General features: G+C 47.4%; 8 protein-coding genes across 8 annotated transcripts; 3 read left to right on the top strand and 5 right to left on the bottom strand.

The window, feature by feature from the left end:
- The first annotated feature begins 239 nt into the window (after positions 1 to 239).
- On the top strand, positions 240 to 4798 carry AFUA_7G02480 (OSBP family protein). Its single transcript, XM_741591.2, has 5 exons — positions 240 to 448; positions 656 to 1887; positions 1949 to 3348; positions 3409 to 3762; positions 3825 to 4798. Exons 1-5 carry the CDS (start codon positions 429 to 431, stop codon positions 4593 to 4595), a joined length of 3777 nt encoding a protein of 1258 aa, XP_746684.2. The 5' UTR covers positions 240 to 428; the 3' UTR covers positions 4596 to 4798.
- A 103-nt stretch (positions 4799 to 4901) lies between these two features.
- AFUA_7G02470 (putative mRNA processing protein (Mss51)) lies at positions 4902 to 6641 on the top strand (the record flags this gene model as incomplete). Its single annotated transcript, XM_741592.3, has 3 exons — positions 4902 to 5824; positions 5897 to 6554; positions 6614 to 6641. The coding sequence occupies exons 1-3, from the start codon at positions 4948 to 4950 to the stop codon at positions 6639 to 6641; spliced, it is 1563 nt and encodes a 520-aa protein (XP_746685.3). The 5' UTR covers positions 4902 to 4947.
- Positions 6642 to 7359: 718 nt separating this feature from the next.
- Positions 7360 to 7788, bottom strand: AFUA_7G02460 (putative extracellular serine-rich protein; the record flags this gene model as incomplete). Its single annotated transcript, XM_741593.2, has 1 exon — positions 7360 to 7788. One exon carries the CDS (start codon positions 7786 to 7788, stop codon positions 7360 to 7362), a length of 429 nt encoding a protein of 142 aa, XP_746686.2.
- A 1363-nt stretch (positions 7789 to 9151) lies between these two features.
- On the bottom strand, positions 9152 to 10722 carry AFUA_7G02440 (uncharacterized protein). The gene is made up of 2 exons (XM_741594.3): positions 10189 to 10722; positions 9152 to 10122 (listed from the first exon to the last, which is right to left on the bottom strand). The coding sequence occupies exons 1-2, from the start codon at positions 10413 to 10415 to the stop codon at positions 9579 to 9581; spliced, it is 771 nt and encodes a 256-aa protein (XP_746687.2). The 5' UTR covers positions 10416 to 10722; the 3' UTR covers positions 9152 to 9578.
- Positions 10723 to 11471: 749 nt separating this feature from the next.
- On the bottom strand, positions 11472 to 13682 carry AFUA_7G02420 (NAD-dependent malic enzyme; the record flags this gene model as incomplete). The annotated part of the gene is made up of 8 exons (XM_741596.2): positions 11472 to 11803; positions 11863 to 12227; positions 12287 to 12553; positions 12625 to 12758; positions 12810 to 12938; positions 13001 to 13204; positions 13316 to 13537; positions 13605 to 13682. 8 exons carry the CDS (start codon positions 13680 to 13682, stop codon positions 11472 to 11474), a joined length of 1731 nt encoding a protein of 576 aa, XP_746689.2.
- A 1000-nt stretch (positions 13683 to 14682) lies between these two features.
- On the top strand, positions 14683 to 16129 carry AFUA_7G02410 (uncharacterized protein; the record flags this gene model as incomplete). The annotated part of the gene is made up of 2 exons (XM_077805161.1): positions 14683 to 15411; positions 15481 to 16129. The coding sequence occupies exons 1-2, from the start codon at positions 15326 to 15328 to the stop codon at positions 16127 to 16129; spliced, it is 735 nt and encodes a 244-aa protein (XP_077661290.1). The 5' UTR covers positions 14683 to 15325.
- AFUA_7G02400 (NADPH:quinone oxidoreductase family protein) lies at positions 15482 to 16581 on the bottom strand (the record flags this gene model as incomplete). Its single annotated transcript, XM_741599.1, has 2 exons — positions 15482 to 16480; positions 16549 to 16581. 2 exons carry the CDS (start codon positions 16579 to 16581, stop codon positions 15482 to 15484), a joined length of 1032 nt encoding a protein of 343 aa, XP_746692.1.
- Positions 16582 to 17420: 839 nt separating this feature from the next.
- On the bottom strand, positions 17421 to 18637 carry AFUA_7G02390 (Clr5 domain-containing protein; the record flags this gene model as incomplete). The annotated part of the gene is made up of 2 exons (XM_741600.1): positions 17421 to 18450; positions 18510 to 18637. The coding sequence occupies 2 exons, from the start codon at positions 18635 to 18637 to the stop codon at positions 17421 to 17423; spliced, it is 1158 nt and encodes a 385-aa protein (XP_746693.1).
- Positions 18638 to 21016: the final 2379 nt, after the last annotated feature.

The following is a 21016-nucleotide window of genomic DNA, read 5'->3' as shown; positions in this document are numbered from 1 at the left end:
TTGATCATACATGCTCGGGTTATTCGACAACTCCCCTCCATTCTTGCCCAAGCCTTTCCGTAATTTGTATTTTTCCCTATAGAATAATCCTTCCCAAACCTAGAAGGGTACTTTAACCACTTCCTCTAATTCTGGAATCGGTCGTAAGGTGGAATGCCTTCCTATTCATGTGAATTATTGTTCTGAGATCTAAAACGCCAAGGCACGGGCGCATTTCCCTTCCCATTCAACCAAAGTACAAAGTACTCCTTATCGTTTCCCCACTGCCTGTCAACCGCATACATAGACATATATACAATCATAAACTCGTGAGCTCATAAACCTTTTGAGTTCTGAATTTTTTCTTCTTCCTATTATTCCCAACTGTCTATGCGACTGCTTCGAGTTTTTCTATTCATCTCGGAGCTTCGTTTAGTGACGATAGAGAAATGACGGAAAGGGGCGAAGGGTAAGTTCCTCTTGACTGATAGATACCCTCGTGAACTGCTCCCTGGAGATTTAGTGTCACCTTGTTTTCGATGAGCTGGTCCTGGAGATGCCTGGATTCAGAGCTGCTTCTATCTCGATTGCGTTCAAATTTGCTTTCTCTCTTCCCCCCATATTTAAATGATCCCCTGCGACGTGGCCACCGTACTGACTCAACACGCCATACTAGACACAAACGATCGAAGAGTGCCCTGGCCCTTGCAATTTTACATCGTGATAAATCAAAAGATAACGACGATCTGACCGGTCGTGAAAGTGGTTCGCTTGAGTCTGGCGCGTCTTCTCCGATTAACAGCACCTCCTCTTTCTCGCTGCTGTCACATAAGAATAGCATCCCCCGAAAGTCGCCCCAAGAGGCCAAATCGCCTCCCATGGACTCAGAGGCGTCCCTTGAGCCACCCGGCTCCAATAACAGCGCAGAAAATGTTGAGAAAATGCCAACTCAAGCTCAATCAGCGATTGGAAGCATGACACTTGAACAATCAGTGCGCACCTTTCGACTATTCGAGATTCTGCGGAGCGGTGACACAAATGCGATATCGAAAGCGATTAAAGAGACCAGGGAACCTCAAGGGGCAGGCGCTTTGACTGGCACAACCATTCTACATTTAGCAATCCAATGTGCCGAGCCGCAGGTTGTCGAATTCATATTGTCTCTGGGAGATGACCTGGATATCAACGCCCGCGATCGGGATGGGAATACTCCTCTTCATCTTGCGGCGCAGCTAGGAAGAGGACCTCTGGTGCGCGAGTTGCTGAATCGTCCATCAGTGAATGATTCAATCGTCAATTACCGTGGCCAGACTGCCCTTGATGTTGCGCGTAACCCCGAAATATTTCAACAGCTCCAGCTTGCAAGGTCTTTATTTATTGACAGCAAGACACAAGAAATCCAGTCCCTTGTGTATCAAGGCGATTACGATAACCTTGAGAGGGTATTGGAGGAGCCGCGCGTGGAGGGAATCCTAGATGTGAACAGCCTGGACTTGGTCACCGACCCTACTACCGCACAGTCTGGAGGTACCTTGCTGCATGAGGGCGCTAGAAAGAAAGATACGAGACTCATACAAATTCTACTGATGCACGGCGCTGATCCTTTCCGGCGCGATAAGAAAGGTAGGCTACCTCAAGATGTAACGAAAGACGATAAGACGCGTGCCATTGTCAAAAAATCTCCTGCAGCAGTTATTGCACAGCGTGGCATTCAAGAGAAAGCCATCCTCGGCAGCAATCCCGCTCAAGGTGTCTCTGGACGGACAGGGGCAGGTGAGGCGCCGCTCGTGGGCAAAGATGCGCGTGAAATGAGAGGCTACTTAAAGAAATGGACAAATTATACCAGTGGATATAAGCTGAGATGGTTCGTGCTTGAAGACGGCGTCCTGAGTTACTACAAACATCAAGGTAAGCCTATCTCTGGTGCCCCTCACCTCTGAAAACCACGAGAAATTGACGTTTCATTCAGACGACGCGGGGTCCGCTTGCCGCGGCGCGATAAATATGAAGATCGCCAGGCTCAGCATGGACGCGCAGGACAAGACGCGATTTGAAATACATGGGAAGTCATCTGTCAAATATCATCTCAAAGCGAACCATGTTGTGGAGGCTAAACGCTGGTTCTGGACTCTGAACAACGCCATACAATGGGCGAAAGACGAAGCAAAGGAGGAACAGAAACGCCAGACAAGACATGCTGAGGCACTTCGCCAGGCAAAGATGGACCAGATCGAAGGCCGGAGTCCAACAGAGGCTGCAACTGAATCCCCGAACCTGGCCGCCAGCAAGTCAAATGGGAAAGGTCTAGCACCTCCTTCTCTAAGCGTGCCAAGTGGCAACACTTCCAAACTCACCACATATGGGTCTCGTACGACCCTTGACAGTGTACCTGCAGATGAGGAAGTCTCAATACACGGTTCTTACGACCAGAGTGTTTTGCAAAACGAAGTCAATCGGGTGGTCAGTCATGTAACTAGCCATCTGGATGGCGAAGGCGACGAGGACGACTATGGTGAATACGCGTCTAGTCGTGATATCAGTCCTTCCGATAAAGATGCGCTGAACATCACGGCGCAATCTGCAAAACTTCAACTCGAGATTCTGGCCAATGTCGTCGCTGCGTTGCAAGCCGAGAAATCGAAGGATCCGAACCTTCCAATCTCGGACCCCACCGTTGGCCAAGCCCTTGTAGCGTATGAGGCAGCTGTAAGCAGCCTGGAAGGTCTGGTCCAAAACCTTCTCAAAATATCGCGGGATCGCGATTCTTATTGGCAATACCGACTTAACCGAGAGGCTTATCTTCGCAAAATGTGGGAGGAAAGCATGGCGCGCATTGCACAGGAGCACGAAGAGCTGCAATCGAAGATGGGAGAATCCGAAGAGAAGCGCAGACGTACCAAGCGAGCTCTCAAAGAAGCTCTGGAAGGCGTGTCCGCACATACCAGTCGTCGTGGTAGCAAGGTTGCGTCTCGCATACAAGTCTCTGGGGAAGACAGCCGTGTTGGCGGAGATGAAGCAAAAGAACTAATTGCACAGCCCATGGAATACATGACGGAAAACGAGGAGAACGAGTCTGGGAAGTCCCTACGTCGGAAGAGGTCAGCCCTATCTCGCATCAGCAGCCTGTACGATTCTGGATCGGACGACGATGATGAGTTTTTTGATGCTATCGACGCTGGGGAGATAGAAGTGGAAGACATGACTACTTCGAAAGTGATGGAGAAAGAAAAGGAAAAGCCAGAATTAGAAAGCACTGAGCCTCGAGCTGCGAAACGGGACGAGATAGTCCCCTCTTTCAAGGGCTACGAAGAGCCTGTACGGACAAGACTTAAGCTGGACAACGACAATAGACCGAAAATTTCTTTGTGGGTAAGTGATTGCGAGTACATGCTTAAGTTAGGATTCAAACAATCTAAGGTGATGCTTTAGGGAATTCTGAAATCCATGATTGGCAAGGACATGACAAAGATGACTTTACCAGTATCTTTCAATGAGCCGACATCATTGCTTCAACGAGTAGCGGAGGACTTAGAATATGCTGACCTTCTGGATATCGCGGCTGACCGATCCGACTCGATGGAGCGATTGGTGTATGTAGCTGCTTACGCAGCGAGCGAATATGCTTCAACAATTGGCCGTGTGGCAAAGCCCTTCAATCCTCTTCTCGGAGAGACCTTCGAATATGCTCGGCCCGACAAGGGATATCGGTTCTTCATTGAGCAGGTTAGCCATCACCCACCGATTGGCGCAGCCTGGGCTGAGTCACCGAAGTGGGATTACTGGGTAAGATTTGAATAACTCTCTCCTGTGACACCGTCTCCTTCTTTCTAAACTTCTTTCCACAGGGAGAGTCCGCTCTTAAGTCGAAGTTCTACGGCAAATCATTCGATATCAACCTCCTTGGAACCTGGTTTCTGAAACTACGTCCCGTATCAGGCGGAGAGGAGCTTTACACATGGAAGAAAGTTACCTCGTCTGTCATTGGCATTATCACAGGCAATCCCACTGTTGACAATTATGGTCTGATGGAAATCAAAAACTGGACTACCGGCGAGGTTTGTTACCTGGATTTTAAACCGAGAGGCTGGAAGGCGTCTTCTGCGTATCAGGTGACTGGCAAAGTCGTTGATCGCGACGGAACGCCGAGATGGAGTATTGGTGGGCGCTGGAATGATAAAATCTACGCACGCCATACTCCTGGGTTCGAAGCGCAAGTGTCCGGTCAGGACCCCGAATCGGCTAAGACATTCCTGGTTTGGCAGAGCCATCCTCGACCAAGTGGAATTCCTTTCAATCTGACCCCCTTTGTTATCACACTGAATGCTCTTCCAGAAGGCTTGAGAGAACATCTCCCGCCCACAGACACGCGACTCCGCCCTGACCAGCGTGCAATGGAAGACGGCGAGTATGACTTGGCTGCCAATGAAAAACATCGGGTTGAAGAAAAGCAACGGGCGAAGCGTCGGGAGAGGGAGGCTAAGGGCGAGGAGTACCGCCCTCAGTGGTTCATCAGGGCTAAATGTCCGATCACTGGAGAGGAATATTGGGCGCACAATGGAAAGTATTGGGAATGTAGAGAAAGACATGACTGGAGTGCGAGCGAAGATATCTTCTGACGCTCGCTCATGACTTGGGAGGTGGCTATCTTGGCGATCGCCTATCTTGTAGATAGTGATAAGTTTATTGTGTTCAATCAAGAAGTCTATAGTCCTGTGAAGTCACCATTGCACTTATCAACTCTCTTATTTGATGTATTAGCACCTGGATAACAGGTTCTCTCTTACAAATTTCCAACGTTTCAGCTGAGGGTGTGTGTTGCAGTGGCAGCGAACAAAAACATGCCTTGCTCAAGACATCTTGAGTGGTTTGACTGAATCACGTGATACAACGGCATTCTCGGCGGCCAGAAATTACAGCTTCTAAGCATGTGTACTCAACAGCCGTCCATTCAGCCCCGCGACAGTCGACATGCCTGGCGAGTATACCTGCGGACGCTGTCTGCAGGCCCTCCAGCGAAGGGTTCCTATTCAAGGTTCTACGTTTCGATTGCAAACTGTGATCAATTCGCCAGGACCACGCAGCTCCCCCTCTTCGTTCTCCCGAAAGTTTAGTTCGCAGACCAACAATTGCTTTGCACCCCAATCCTCCCAGGGGCAATTGAAACGGACATCATGCCCATCTTTGTCGCCTTCATCTGCTGCGTCTCCAACGGCAAGGCAGCTAACGCACCGAGCCTCGTCCACCTCTTCGAGCCAAGCACAGGAGACAAGAGCTTTGCTGAAACCAAACAACCTCTTTCACCCTTTCTCGAAATCCCCTGCACCCGCGATTAGACAGCGTGCGGCATTCATCAAACAGAATGCTTTTTGTCCGCATCCTAGTCATCAACAAACCCGCGTAGCGCTCTCGCCCCACGATCCTGAATCTCGGAAGAGCCCCAAAAGCGCACTGCCTCCGGCCCACTCTCACTTTGAGTGCCCCGACTGTGGCGTTCCCATCTACTGTTCTGAGGAACACTGGATGGATGATTTCGAGGCGCACCTGGAAATCTGTGACACCATCAGACAAATCAACAAGGATGACCACGACCTTCATTCGGGGCGCTTTTTCCCCGAGTTCACCTACCCAGGGCCGCAGGACGATAACTTTGTCATTAACATGACCAATTGGGACACTTTCCTTTATACACGGGAATTTGATGCGATCAATCATGACCGAAGCATGCGACAAGTGACTAGAATGCTTACGTACCCGCTGACGATCGGAAGTGTTCTGCATGAGCTGAGTCCTTACAGCATTCGAAAGGGAGGCCGACTCACTACCGAAGGGCTAAAGAGCGTTAGCGGTAAGCTGCACCTTTCGGTGCTCAGCCAGTTACCTGTAAATTGTCCAAGTAGCTGACCAGTCTTCTTTCCAGCTCTTCGATACACGTTGCACCCTCCAAAGACTGGAGAGGGTGTCGATATCCAAGGTCTGCGCCTGAAAGCACCCCCAGTTCGAGTATTCATCCTCGGTGCGCGTGCGGAATCGTCCCTTCCCCGTGACGTCTGGCTGCAATTGAGCTACATTTTCCCGCGGTCCTTGATACACTTGATTTTCATTGGACCTGAGAGTATGGCCAACCGTGACGACGAGTTCCCACTTCCCGAGCGGACCCCTGAGAATCCGTTTGGAGGCATTGTGGAGGATCGACTCGGTGGCCAGTTGAAGATCACAACGTACGTTGACTACTTCCACACCATGTACAAAGCGCAGTATTTCCAGCCGTTTGATCCCTATCTGGACTGCTTTGTGCTTTTCCATCCGGGCCTCGGGCACCCTGCGAGCTCTCATGAGTGGGAAGAAACTCTGCCACCACTTTTGGAGACCAAGGTCCCGATCATTACCACTGGGTACACACAGTGGGACATGGAGAGGGATATCAACTGGGTTCGCGAGAAATGCGCTGGTGAATTCGACATACTTCTTGAGCCAGGCGAGAATATTTTCCGTAGTTTGCGGTGGGATTTGAACGACCTGGACCCTCACGATGTTTCTTGCGGAAATTGGGGTCTGTGGGCATTCAGAGGAAAGAGGTATGTGATGACTGTTCCAATTTCTGAAACATTGGCTAACTTCAGTCCGGCTTGAACAGGTACGAAGCTACATACAGGGACTCATAAGATGCTGCGAACGTCTGCAGCGCTGATCTATATTCTTGTACATTGTAACATAATCATATGCATTCCTCTCCTTCTTATGGTCGAACTTCATTGTTCTTTCTGTATACCACAGCAAGCGTAAGTACGAGAGAAACTTGCATACTTAACTTCTATAGCATAGCGTTGGGTGTATACCCATGTAGACACTTTAGCCCGCTATGCCACGGTAAGCACCATAAGGGTACTTTAGTACTTCAAGGATGATAGGAACTGGCGACATGGTAGAACCATCGGTACCGTCTATCATCACGAAGAAATCCAGTGGAATAGGATGTAAAGAGTATCTAAATCTAGAGGAAACAAGGCAAGAGGCAAGAGGCCAGAGCTTCTTGAAAGACAAATTAAGGGTATAGACAGACATAAATTAGAGGACGTGAAGTTGAGGTGATGTGTGACAGATCAGCCCGTCCAGATCATAACTCTTTAACGATGCGTGCGGGGCGGATGGAGTCGAGTTTAATAGATACAGGCCTGAAGAAGTGCAAATGTGTATGTGACTAGATGGGCGACGAGGATCGTCCAGAAAAAGAAGACAGGTAGGAAAATCTATATTTGAGTTCCTCATATTCCCTGAACAGTGATGCGTGGTCATGGACGGCCTCACCAGATCCCAAATATGGAGACCGCTTCAATTATCGTTATTCAAGCGCTGGAGGTGCCGGTCAACTCCAATTTCCCTTTAAAACAGGGCAAATCCCACGAGAGCCATGGCAACAGCAGTCAGAGGGCCGGAGAAGTTGATCGAGGTAGCGGCGCCACCCTGGGATGGTGCCGACGAGGCCGCGGAGGCAGCAGCGTTTGTCTGCGAGGGGCCACTGACGGTGGCAGGGACTGTCACCTTGACGATCGAAGAGCTGGTTGAGTTCCAACGGCCGGAGCTGGGGAGATAGATGCCACCGGTGGGTCGAATGGAGGGGCTGCTGCTGCCGCTTGGAGTCGCGCCGACGGCGCTGCTGCTACTGCTGCTGGGGGACGGTGTAGGAGTCGAAGAAGCGCCAACACTCATCATCTTGACGGTGATGGTGGTGGTCGGTTCAGCTTGCGCTGCAGCGGACGCGAAAGGCGCGACAGCCGCGGCGGTAAACAGCAGAGCTTTGGTGAAATGCATATTGATCGCAGAATTGATAGATAAGACTGAAGTTTGAGATGTGCAGGCTGCAATTGAAACGCGATACTGGGAAGGGAAATAGCTTTGGGAGTAAGCTGGTCGATGTTGGGCGCTGGTATATCGATTTTGATAAGCGAGAGAGCTTTTTTGATTTCGCCTGTAGGAAGTAAAGAATGAATGGAGCTGGAAACGAGTGACAGCTCTGGTGTGTATAGAATGTAAAGAACGAGCGACAACGCCTTGACGCAATCAAAGCCTGTAGCAGTGAGTGGTAAGTCAAGTGAAGAAGAGAGGACAGCAATGATAAAAAGGCGCAAAGAAAAGGGGGGTTGACCAGTGCCTGGCACTAAATTGTTAGCTAAAGTACGGAGCTACTAGAAGAAAGGTCTTCTAGAGACCTGAGTCCTTGTACCGACTAAACGATACCAGATTCGATATATGGCCCGAACGAACAGCGAATCAGCCATGAAACCGGTTGTCGCAGGGGTATGCTTGGCTCGAAGTCGCTTGAGTCTAGCGCAATGTTGTCAAGCCGTCCATGGTTGGGACAGTTCGGGTTTGTCACGATAATTTTCAACTGTCGATCCCTTCGAAGCTCCGGCTTTGCGATGCAGGCGGCAAAGTACTAGGCAATTATTCTCTAATCGCTGATGATTGTCGGTGCCACTACTTTGTAGACATTGAGAGAGATGCTAGGTACGCCTCTACCCCATCAGCTTTTGCGCCATACTCTGTCTTGCGGTTCGTAGTCATTTGCAGTGCTAGCCGTGAGATAGTCCAGGATTCCACGGGAAACATGTCGATCATGTTATCCCGAGGGGAGGCTAATGCAATAGCGCAGTGTGTGACTTGGCGCCTACCCAAAAGAGACGATGAGGACTGAAGAATGCGAATTGCAGCTGTCCGGAAGATGTCGAGAGGCCATTGACAACATGAGGGGGTCGAAATTGACACGATTAAAGTAACGAGCAAGGACGATTCCTGCTTGAAAGAGGAGCCCAAGGCTTGTCATTTTACAGTCATCCACCAGTTTCAATCGCGCAGCAGCGGGGAGAAGATGGAGTACCATAAGTAGTAGTCTCCTGGAGAAGCGAGTCAGTGTCCCAGTGTCCGCTAGAGAAGTCGAATGAAGTCAGACTACACCGTGCTGAATACCTAGTCGGTTTCAAGGCCAGTAAGAATCCTACAGAGGAGAGGATATTGGAAGAAACCAAAGGATTGATAAAACTGCGAAGGGTTCATCTTTGGTGAATGCGCAAAAAGATTGATAGTTGGAACTAGAGCTCAAAAGACCTGAAAAAGACCCCAATCTATTTCTGAAAACTATCGATCTTAGAGCTCAAGACTCCGAGCGTGAGCTATGCGATTGATGATCATAATGACGTGTATTTGAAACGAGCAAACTCATAGCAATCTATCGTACAATAAGGTTCTCAAGAAGAATAATTAGGAAGTGGTATCGTAAATCATGTCCAGCGAAGTGAGTAAACAAGAATCAAGTATTTCACCTACCAACGCCGAATAAGGGTATCAGGGTTCTCGTGCCATTCAAAGCAGAAGACCACCAGTCAAAGCGAACTCGACAGTATTCCCGCAGCAAAGTCCAGCAAGGGCTGAGACAGAGAGAGACCATGGAACAGATTTGATTGAAGCGAAATATAGCAAGAAGCAAAGGGGCAGATTCACAACCAGCAAAGCGACAAGGCATTTCATGACGGGAGCATAAAGAGCAAGTGGCTCATCGCTTGAAAGGCACAGGGGCGTGAACGATTCCATCGCCGGAACATCCATCATAGCGCCCAAACCATACTAGCCACCAGAGCGACCATAACCCAGTATCCACTAGCCTCAAGAAGGGCTGTAGCGGGAGCTGAGGAGGTGGACGAGCTCGTAGAGTCCGTTGCGTTCGGCACAGTTCCGTTAATGTAGATGGTCTCGGTTCCGTTGGCGTTGACAACCTTGGCGATACTCGAGTTCACAGGTTGAGTGCCATTGAACAGTGATTGATAGTAGGTGCTGTTATTGTTATCGTCACAGCCGCAATCTGAGTATTCTTGACACAAGCAGACTACCGGCAATGATTCGTTTTGGCGAGAAGTTTCATTTGTATAGTTGTAACGATGACTGTACGGGTATGCATATGCTCCGTAGAGCCAGATACCAGGGAAGATGGCCAGTGCAGCGACTGGCAAAAGGAAAGGAGTGACTCCCAGAGGAGATCGCGTGCCGGCCCTGTATGTAGATGTGGCGCCGCCAGCGTAGTAGGCACCGCCAATGCGATTGCTACTAGAGGTGGAACCAGGGCGAGATGAGCCTCCTGTACGCCCACCGGAACTTCGTACAGAACGACTGTTAGTCTCGATGTCTATGAAGATAACAGGCAGCTTGACAACCGCTCACCCCGATGAACTACCGCTTCCGCCGCTTCCACTGCGTCCCCCACCGGATCCTCCGCTTCCGCCACCTCGTCCACCGCCTCCTCCTCGACGTTTTTCGAGATCTGGGGCTCGAAATGAATCGACAGCGACTACATCACGAGCGACCAGATCCGACTGCGGAATCCTATAGGAAGTGACACTGGTGGACGACAAAAGGAAAACAAGAACCGCTGTGTAGGCGATTTTCATCTTATAATCTTGTTATTTTCCTTTTGGGGGAAGGACTGTATTAGACGCGCAAATAAACTTGCTGTAGCCTCAATATGGAAAGTAAGAGTGCGCAACACAGTATTGATGTAGGTCAAATCTTGGTGTTATCTGAGGTTAAGCGACAAGAAAGATATTGCCAGGAATGAGGCAGTTTTTTCCTTAAGAGAGTTATGGCAGGAAAACCCACTGATGTAAAGCGGACCAGCTTAATTATTAAGGATTTCTTGAATTTCTTGGTAACCTTTCATCATCTCCAAAATTGCCCAGCAAAGCGGCGATGCTCGCTTTGTCCTTTGATGATTTGATCCCGGGAAAACCTGAGCTCGGACCCAACGTCTATTAACCAGTTCTCTACTCTGTACTATTGACTAACAAGGTTACAATCTGCGATGCCAAGGGCCGTCCAGCCGTCCAGCTTCAATTTCTAGAAAACCCAAAGAACCATCATGTTATCATTCATCCATCATCTACAAAAGCCTCGGCCAGAACCTGATTCGATCAATGAAATTTTATCTGATTATCCATGAAATCATGTTTTGCCTCTTCCAACTCCACGTGCGGTGCAATAGAGACTCATTGTCCTCTAGGATTTCTTGCCTACGAGAAGGCGCAGCAGCCAGCCCACTATGAGCCTCAGTCTCCATAGTTTAAGCCTTGTTGCTCACCCAAAACCTACGATTGAGTGAATTAATGGCTATTGGAGCGGATAAAACTACCCATTTGAAAGTAATATATGGAACGACTTGTCAGGCTTCCACAAGGCTTTCTTCAGTGTAAACATAGCCAGTGTTTGACAGCTTTGACATTGTTAACAAAGGATGATTGTGAACAGCAACGCTTGCAGGTTCTTTTATGTTTGTTCAATGAGACAGACTGCACATTCACATGAGACCGCGTAGAGCAATCTACCTGAGGCTTGACTACTGTTGCCCGCCTTCACTGCAGCGAACTGTGGGCTTCTTCACCCAGATGATCAAGCTATTCTGCAGTAAGATTCAAAGCCCCGATCTTGATCTTGCGCTACAGATTTCACTCCTATTTCGGCTTTGAGAGAGGACGGTAGACAGGGTCCCACATCTGTACACGAATCCACTCCTCCAGATCGTCATCGTTTGTGGGAATACCCGCTTCCTGAGCATGCCCTTCTTCTACTGCTGTCTTAATCACCGCCTTGGCAATATCGATACTGATTTCCCTGACCTCTTCCACATCGGGTAGGAGAGGCTTGTTGGGATCTTGAAGCGCAGGTGATCGAGCTGCTAGCGCTTTGGCCGCAGCGACCAGCATCTTGTCTGACAGGACGCGTGCCCGAGACAAGACGGCTCCAAGGCCAATTCCGGGGAAACAGGTTGAATTATTGCATTCCGCTATAGGGTTTTCCAATGAGTCATGTCATGTCTACAAACTTTTGACAATCTGTACTTACCAATCTCATACTTTGCCCCGTTGCGATCAACTGGTGGGAAGGGGCTCCCAGTCGCTATCAACGCTCGACCATTTGTCCACTGGTTGATATCCTTGGGCTGTGCCTCATGCAGCCGCGTAGGATTACTCAATGGAAATACAATTGGACTGTGGACATGCTTGGCCATTTCTCGGATTATCTCTTCTGTGAAAGCGTTGGGCTTTGTCGATGTCCCAATCAGCGCATGGGGCTTGACTTTTTTCACTACAGATAGCAGATCCCTCTCCCCGTCAGACCACTCATAATCGCTGCGCGCAAAAGGTTTCTGTGCCGGCATCAATTGGTCACCTAAGGACTTTACTAGCAATCCTGGCTTGTCTAAACACCTGGAAAAAGGTTGAGTAAGTTGCAATGGGGCAAAGCATCAATTTCCCGCAAGGCTTACCAGATTTGCTTTGCCGCTTCGTCCTTTGATTTATGGGTCTCCGTCGCAATTGTACCAGCAATTTGCTGTGCAATACCAGTCCCAGCAGAACCGGAACCAAAGATGACGATGCGCACGTCCTGCAATTTGACGTCACTGACGTGCAAAGCGGCCATTAATGCCGCCAGAGTGACACACCCGGTTCCTTGGATATCATCATTGAAGCAGGCCATGTGTGGTCGAAATCCATCGAGAAGTCTTTTGGCATTATGAAGGCCAAAGTCTTCACTGCGAAGGGACGTCAGTCGCATGGCTTGCGGTTCAAATTGCGGCCAAAGACGAGACTCAATTTCACTCACAAATGGATGTATGCTTTGGGGAAAAGCTTTCTAGCAGTGGTGACGAATCTATTCACAAATTGATCATACTCCTTTCCTCTAGCTCGGGGTTGTCGAAGGCCGAGGTAAAGCTCATCGTCAAGCAGTTTTTGATTCTATCACCGGTGTTAGCACACAAGGCTCCTGTTGATGTCTGCGAGCCCTACATCTGTACCACAGTCCAGAACTACTGGAAGCTGCCGGCTTGGGTGGATTCCAGCGCAAATAGTTGTGATTACCAACTTGGCGACGGATATCAGAATCGCACCAACACCTTGGTCGCCAATTCCGAGAATCTGTAGTTGACCCTGTCAGAATCGTGCATGAGGTAGCAATGGGAATGAAAAGGTCCGGGTACCTCTTCGCCGTCGCTGACGACGATGTAATCAATATCCTCACCGCGACCGAAATTGGACAAGCACTCTTCAATCGCGTCCTGGTCATTGATATTTAGGAAGCAGCCTTCTGGCCTCCTGAACAAACGTGAGTAGTTTTGAATGGCGTCTCCTTCTGTTGGAGTGTAGATGATGCTGAACATCTCTTTTAGATGAGTTTGTAGTAACTGAAAAAAAATTAGTCACGAAGCAGATTTTCGAACTCAATATCGAACGTGACATGGGTAAAGAATGTTTCGCAAATATCTGCTTCCCCTTTAAAAAATAATGGTACTTACTCTAAAATACAAAACTTCATTTTGCATCTTCATGCTAGCCATGAAAGTGTTCTTTGCTAGGTCATCCGCTCGGCTACTGTACTGTTCATATGCACGGTGGACTTGTTCCTCAAGCGTCTGCGTATTCGGGGGTACTAAGCCGTGTAGCTTGAAATTTTTTCGCTCCTCTTCAGTAAAGGCAGAGCCCTTGTTGAAGGTGGGATTATGTATGACACTCATCCCCTGGACGGCCTCCATCAGTATGCCATCCATTGGCCACCTTGCATAGTGGAAATTGGCTCTTCCTCACCTCATACGGACATTCCAGCGGCCCCGAAGCTGCTCGAGGCAAATGACTGAACTTGGAAGACTTTGTGGACGTCGACATCCTGCATGCGATTGATCGTATACGCGGACTATGTTTAGACGAGAATTGGACGGTTCAGATGGACGCTAATCATAGCAACAAAGGACCGACGTAAGTGATTCGGTGTCGTCCGGATTTAAATCAGACATATAGGGGAAATACTAGCCGACACTTGTTATCACTAAATTAAAGCACTTGTTCATAATGCTTGTGATAACTTTCTGGCGGGGTCACAAACTGGAATAATTATGGCATGACGTATGGGTGGATGATGTCTCGACAAAAATCATGCCATCGTACCTACAGGTCAAAATATAAGGTATGCCTTCAGTATCTAAACGGCCCAGCTATATATCTTGACTCGGACTTCATCAAGTGCAAACAATTTGACAACACTTATCAAAGCATTGAACTGTAAGACATGCTGTTACCGTGCATGATGTAAAGCGTCAATATCAAGTCAGCTGTGCCTTGAAAATCTTTTTCGAACAGTTAACTCCCCTTCTGCTTCTAGTATTCAAAGAGAGAATTCAGATAGTGCAATGAGATGAACTTCTCCAGCATCTTCACTCCTTGGCTACTACAGCCCCTCGTTACTGATTCAGTTGCTAGGGTCCTACAGTACATCACACATCATACTGATGCTTATCTTATCTCCGATTATCAACTATAGGCATGTGATGGGGGTTGCAGCTCGGCGTGGGGTCGGAGAAAGGTCGCCGTGGTTCAGCGGAAAAGAGGTCAGCAGGTGTCGAACCATGACTAAATGTCCCAGTGTACGACAGACGTTTAGCATATGCTAAGCCTATTACTAAGGCTAAATAGATTTTTACATAGTGTAGTTATTATTGGGCTTTTAATATTCTAACTCTTCCTCCTTTTTGAATTAAAAATCTTTATTGACACATATCAAGATTATGGAGGTACTCTATGACAAAAGATCTCCGACACACGTTGAGGTTGAACGTGGGTCGACGGTGAGCGAGTTTCCGCCGGACCACGGCGACCTTTCTCCGAACCACGCTGAGCTGTGTCCCTGTACAGGGATGATAAGATTGCGAATCAAAACCATCTGACTAAGCTGACGCTAAGCGAGGATCTCGTCCGTCAGATTTTTCCTCCCTTTCCCAGCAAACTGCGGACTGAGTTTATTCTGATCAACTTTGCAGCTCAGGCGATTATCCTTGATAGATATAATAAGATCAAACGCTGAAGATGAAGTCAACTGTTTGATTCTATATATTTGCTGGATACGATGCAACTGATCCAAATACTCTCACTACAAAACTGGTAGAGGAATGATAACTAACCTGCGTTTTCGCAGCCAACAGCAGTCACGAAACATCATAATATATACTATTTGATCCTTGGCGATTTGTGCATCCCTCAAGTCTACACAATCTCATACCGGTGCAACTTTACAATCCAGCTGTCCGAGTCTCCCCTGTCTGTCCATCCGCAAGGAGCAGAATAGGGCGTCTGACATGCTCTCACGGACCCTTCTCTCGAAGGACAGTCACCACACGTCACGTCTTGTGACTGTGACCGACTGGAGCTGGTTTGTAAGAGCTCGTTTCGAGTTCTCGTGATCTGAAAGTTGCGAGAGGAAGTTACAGGGCCTTCATAGTTCATGTTTGCTCGCGTTTTCTACATTCTACGAGAGCATGACTCCTTGCGCACCTACATCTACAAATACCGACCATAGACATATTGGTGATAGAGATATAATACATAAGGACAGACATGTCGTGTATGTCTAGTGTTATTTCGGATTGTTGCAAGTAGAGAAAAGATTGATAGTGTTAAAACAGCGGTACAGGTCACAGCTTGCTCTTCGCCTCATCGTCAATGACCTTCACCACTACTTTACCCCAGGTTTCTCTGCTTCCGAGAGCCTGCAAGGCTCTGGGCACACTCTCCAATCCCACAAATCTTTCGTCTGTGAAGGCTGTCCCTCTGAACTTGCCTTGGGCCACCAGATCGAAGATTCCCTTCCAGACAACGCCTACCGTCTCCTTCTCAAACTTGGCGTACTGGCCCCAGTGCAAGCCGACAAGACTGACGTTCTTCAGCAGCACCCGGTTCAGCGCGACTTTCTCGATTTTCCCGGCCGCAAACCCAATCACCAGCAACCGCGCATTCCAGGCCACGCACTTGAGACTGGCATCGATCATACCAACCGGATCATACACGACGTCCACGCCCGCCTTCCCATTCCCTGTGCGGTGCTGCGCACACAACTTTTTTACCTCCTCAGGCCACTTCTGATTGCAGTAATCAATCACATAGTCCGCTCCAAACTCCTGCGCGACCTGTCTCTTGCGCTCTGTCCCCGCAGTCGCAATCACCGTCGCCCCCTTAGCCTTGGCAATCTGCACAGCCGCCAGCCCAACTCCACCCGCCGCCGCATGCACAAGGACCCAGTCACCCGGCTGCACATTGGCCCGATGCACCAGACCGCCGTATGAGGTCGGCGCGGTCACAAACAAGCCGGCGGCATCCTCAAAGCTCCAGCCAGCGGGGATGGGGAGCAGCGACGCCTCAGGCGCGAGCACGTGCGTGGCGTAGGCACCCTGCGTCGCGCCAAATACTCGGTCACCGACCTTGAATTGGGTCTTCTTCTGGCCGGTTGGCACAGCGAGGATCGTGCCAGCAAACTCGGCGCCTCCGATCCAAGGGAGGGGCGGCTGGTGCTGGTATTTACCCTGGATCTGTAGCAGGTCGAAGAAATTGGTTCCTGCGGAGTGGACCTCGATCAAGTACTTGTCTGGCGAGGGGGATGGGGTAGGCAACTCGGTGACCCGGAGGTCGAGAGGACCCTGGTTGAGACTTGCCGTTAGAGGAAGTCTTCAATAAAGGATTTTGAAAGAAGCGAATCTTAACGTACTTTGACATACTCTTTGACCTGAATCGCCCTCATGTTGATCAACAGGGAAAGTCAATCAATCGCAAAACACTTCCGTGTAAAACGTCCAAGGTTTAAGAAGAGGTAGGTGGATGATAGACTCTTCTATATATTAGTCGATAGACTCAGTGGAAAAGGGCGTAAAGAGAGCAGATGCACAGAAAGTGCATGCTGCAAGCTGGAAGCTGTGAACAGCGTAGATTTCCCCGCGATTACGAACGAGCCGAGGTCAGTTTCGGATAATTGAACAGATAGATCTTCATGTTTTGCTACTGGGCCTTTCCTCTGCACAGGGTGCCCCTATAAGGACATCAATTGCTTCCGACATTAATTTGAAATCTCTATGGAAAAAGAAAATAATGTTAACCAATGTGAGTGCTTATCATTGCAGTCTCAACTCCTCGGTGAGTTAGCCAAAAATACAGGTGAGCATCCAAAACGGGTGTGAAAGAGACCGCTTTGACCCATTTTTGTCTTTTAATAGTCAAGAATTGCCACCCCGTACATAATTTGTTCAGTACATTCACTTTCGTGCAATACATAATATGCCCGTAAAGACATCAGATACAAAGCCATAACACCCTCTTTGCTCCAAATTTGACGATCACTCCCCAAAAAAAAAGAACCTAAAGTTTGGTATATAGACCGATTGCTGCGACTTGTTGAGACGGACCTATTAGAGTGACAAAGAAGACAAGATGAGAATGACAAAACGAAAAGGAATATTAGAAGACGTGTTCAATTAGCATGACCAGCATGCGCAGAGACAAAGCGAGGGATTATTGAAAGAAGGAAGAAGGATTCCAAACCCAAGGTCCCATTCGAAGATGAGATCAAGAGCCTCAACCTTGATTCTAGAACTCAATGCTCGGTGGCCTGTGTGGAAGAGGATCTGGGCCAAGGTAGGAATACATTGGTCCGCACATCATAGGATTTTGCACATGAGGGAGAAATTGAGACGGTGGAGTCATGAGTCCATTGGAATGATAGCTTGACATCTTCGAGGGCAGCGACGCCTTCCTGTCGGCATAATTTGCAACCTCAGGTCGTTCAGCTCCTGGGTTAAGAGCCGTTGTGTCAGGTGTATATTGAAGAGACATAACTCGTTTCCACGACTTGACTCCGTCGAAGTTTTCGAACACCTGATATTGAGAAGGGCCAGAATAGTTGGGCAAATATGCAGAGAAGTCAACCTGTGAGTGCGGTGCTTGCATTGTAGGGTCCACGGGGCTTGTTGACGGAGGGCTTGGAGGAGCAGGAGGATAAAATTGGACTGGCGGAGGTTGAGAAATGGCTCCCGGAGGCAGTGGGTACCAATGAGGGACGGTCCACTGAACAGGTGCTGTTGCCGCCGTTGTAGAGACTTGCTCTGGCGTGCAAGATTCAGTGGTGACGGCAAATGGTATGCCGCTAAAAGTATGCGTCACTGTGGATGTCGCGTTGACAAATGCTGTGTCCATCCCCTGCGAGATGCGGCGCTGATGGAAAGCATTGGAACCTGACATAGCTACGGGGGAGCCATTGTGAGAGGTATGGCGATCCGATGGGCTCGGTGAGGGTTGTTGGTCAGCCAGTAGAGGCCAGGTGGACATAGTCTGATCATCGACGAAAATTGGCCCTGAAGTTCCCTGTGATGGCGCGTATACCTTGTGGCTCATATACCAATCAGGCTCTGTAGCTGGAAAGGCTCTCACAGCTGGCTGCTGGTTAGCGTGCAATGGAGTCCTGGGAGAGACAGATGAATTCTGTGTCTTTGGAGATGCTCCATCGATTCCACTGTCGCCGTCGGTGGCTTTGAACTGGCCATCGGGAGACTTCTTCCGTGTTTGCCGAGACGGCTTTGTGACGCGCCACTTCTTCAGTCTGCTCCGAAGCTGAGTTTCACTATACGGGATATCAATTAGCTTATGGGATAGTGCTCGTGCTTCCCGCACCTATCTCACCTTGGGTTGAAGTTGTCTGAGCGAATCTTCTTGATGACTTGTTTGAGAGGCCATTCTTCCTCTTTGTACAGCTTGGCAATCAACGCTTTCTTCTTCTCCCATACGTCTGATGGAATCGAATTCTTCATCTCTCTGAGGAGCAAAGAAAGAGGCAGACAAGAGTTGGACGATGTCAAGCAATAACGATGTGTGGTGTAGAATAGGCTAGTAGAAGGAGGTAAACAAGTACACACAAATCACTCAGGATGGAAGTAGGCAAAAGTAACGCAGGTGTAGATGGAAGTATCGATCGTCGAACATTTAATAGGAACGTGAGGAAATATCTAAAGAAAATGAACTTGCCCTGTGCGAGACCGGGGAATCTATATTTAATAATGCAACTCTAAGGTAGAATCAGACAGGTACTAGATACGTCTACTGTACTATGCCGGCTGGAGTCGAGAAAGGATCGACGGCGCTGTGGAGTGACAAGGGCACTCGTGCCGGCCCAATGCCACTTGGCGATCATCTGGATGGCCTATGACCACTCCCCAAGGACCCCAAAGTGCATAGCTCACGCATAAAATCATGATTGGCAGGTTGAGCCACGCAGTGGATTCCAGTTTAGTGTTAGGAACTAGGAATTGCTGCAGTCCATTGTCTCGGGTCATGTCAGTCAGGCACTCTCCCTGTTCCCCCCCGTGATTGAGGTACTTTTCGGAGGCTTGGAGTGGAGTTGGAGCTAGTTTACGACTGGAACACTTAGATAGGTAGGTAGATCGGTACAGTCACAGAGTGATAACGCAATTGATCGAATTGTTTGATCCATCTATCTACCTAGGACATACTGTACCTATTACCATGGTGCTAGGTGCATGTTCTCCAAAGGCTTGAGTGTCGATCCTTGGGTCGAGCAGAGAATGCCGTTTTGATTGGGTTGGAAAGAGTGTTAATTATTTATTGGGTGGAATTTCTCACAATTCGCCATCCTGACCCCCTGTAAAGTCAATGACTTGTAACAGTATGTATGGAAAATCTACCATAGATGCCCGGCAGGTATACTTCCATCAAAGTGCCCCTCGCGAATTCGCTTCGGGATTAAGCATCCATATAATAAAGGGACTGGTTTAATCCACACCAGCTTAGATAATGCCATACTGCCCTAGATAGTAATAAACCTTAGTATACCTAAACAGGCAAATAGGGCATGCAATAAAGGCTTAGATAAGGGCTTGCTTATAGGGTTTAATATTAAATTATATATAGTATAACTATTCCACCTTAGCATACATCTATATAAGGCTAATATAGTATCTTAATATATAGATACCTAGCTAGAATTAGCTAAGGAAGATGCAGATAACTCCTATATTCTTAAATTATAGTAAGATGTAACTATAATATATTAAATACCCCCTCACCCTATAGATTAAAGCTTTATAACTCTTAAAGAAGCTATAGACTTCTTTAATAGCTTTATAGCCTCTTATAGATATATGCTAACTACTAAGAGCTTTAAGAAAGATAAAAATATAGGCCTTAAGAATATTATCTACCTTTATTATAACTATAGAGGGAACTATTATGTATAAATTGATAAAGCGTATTTTAAGAGAAGCTATTTATCTTGCCTAGTTAACTATCCTTTTTAGATAACTATTGAGTATTTAAAGGGGTTTAATAATTAGATATTTATTATCTTAAATAAAAGCTATAATTATAAGCCATTACCCCTATTAACTTATCTAATGTATTAATAATAAGAATTAGAATAGAGGGTATAAAATATTAAGAATTAGCTTTATACTAGTACTCCTACATACTAGATTCTAGGTTCTTTATATAGAGAAGACAGAGAATCTATACTTATAAGTTAAGATATCTATAATTATTAGTAGAAGAAGTATATTAAGTTCCTAAATAGTAAAACTCCTATCTAAAGCTTACTTACTTAGCTTCTAAAGAAAGAAAACTAGATATTTAACTATTATATAGAGGAGAATGTTATAAGATCTCTATTTTATATATATCAGATAGCTTTTAAGCTATTAAAGTTAAATCTATATATATTATGTTGGTGAAAACCATGCTATGGTTGATCGTTGACCATATCCATGGTTCTAACCTTATGGTCATGGATCATCATTCATCATCATCGATTTCAACCATTAGCAAATGGTGATCTAATCTATGAGATCACCCGGCTATGAGATCATTCAATATTCGAATGGCCTATGCTAGAAGGAATCGTCTATAAATACACCCTTAAAATCACCCTATAGCTAGTCAATAAAATTAATTAAGGAATTAAGATATTAATCTAAGATATTCTTAGCTATTTTTCCTTCTACTATTCTATTCTATTCTACTACTATTCCTCCTATTCTTCCTTTATACTTAGGCAAGCCATCTATTCCCCTCTATATTTGTGAAATTTCCTTTGTCATTTATATACTATTTAGTATATACTATTTATTTTCATTCACATATTAATTATAGACTATATATATAAAATAAATTACTATAAG

The sequence above is a fragment of the Aspergillus fumigatus genome, chromosome 7, assembly GCF_000002655.1.
Source record: "Aspergillus fumigatus Af293 chromosome 7, whole genome shotgun sequence".
NCBI lineage: Eukaryota > Fungi > Ascomycota > Eurotiomycetes > Eurotiales > Aspergillaceae > Aspergillus > Aspergillus fumigatus.
This window is presented reverse-complemented; position numbering and strand designations above follow the sequence as displayed.

Coding starts and splice junctions, on each gene's coding strand:
- AFUA_7G02480 (XM_741591.2), top strand. CDS start 429: ATGACGGAAAGGGGCGAAGG. Junction 3,349..3,408: donor GACCGAAAATTTCTTTGTGG/GTAAGTGATTGC, acceptor GTGATGCTTTAG/GGAATTCTGAAATCCATGAT. Junction 3,763..3,824: donor CACCGAAGTGGGATTACTGG/GTAAGATTTGAA, acceptor TTCTTTCCACAG/GGAGAGTCCGCTCTTAAGTC.
- AFUA_7G02440 (XM_741594.3), bottom strand. CDS start 10,415: ATGAAAATCGCCTACACAGCGGTTCTTGTTTTCCTTTTGTCGTCCACC. Junction 10,123..10,188: donor GGAAGCGGTAGTTCATCGGG/GTGAGCGGTTGT, acceptor TTCTGTACGAAG/TTCCGGTGGGCGTACAGGAG.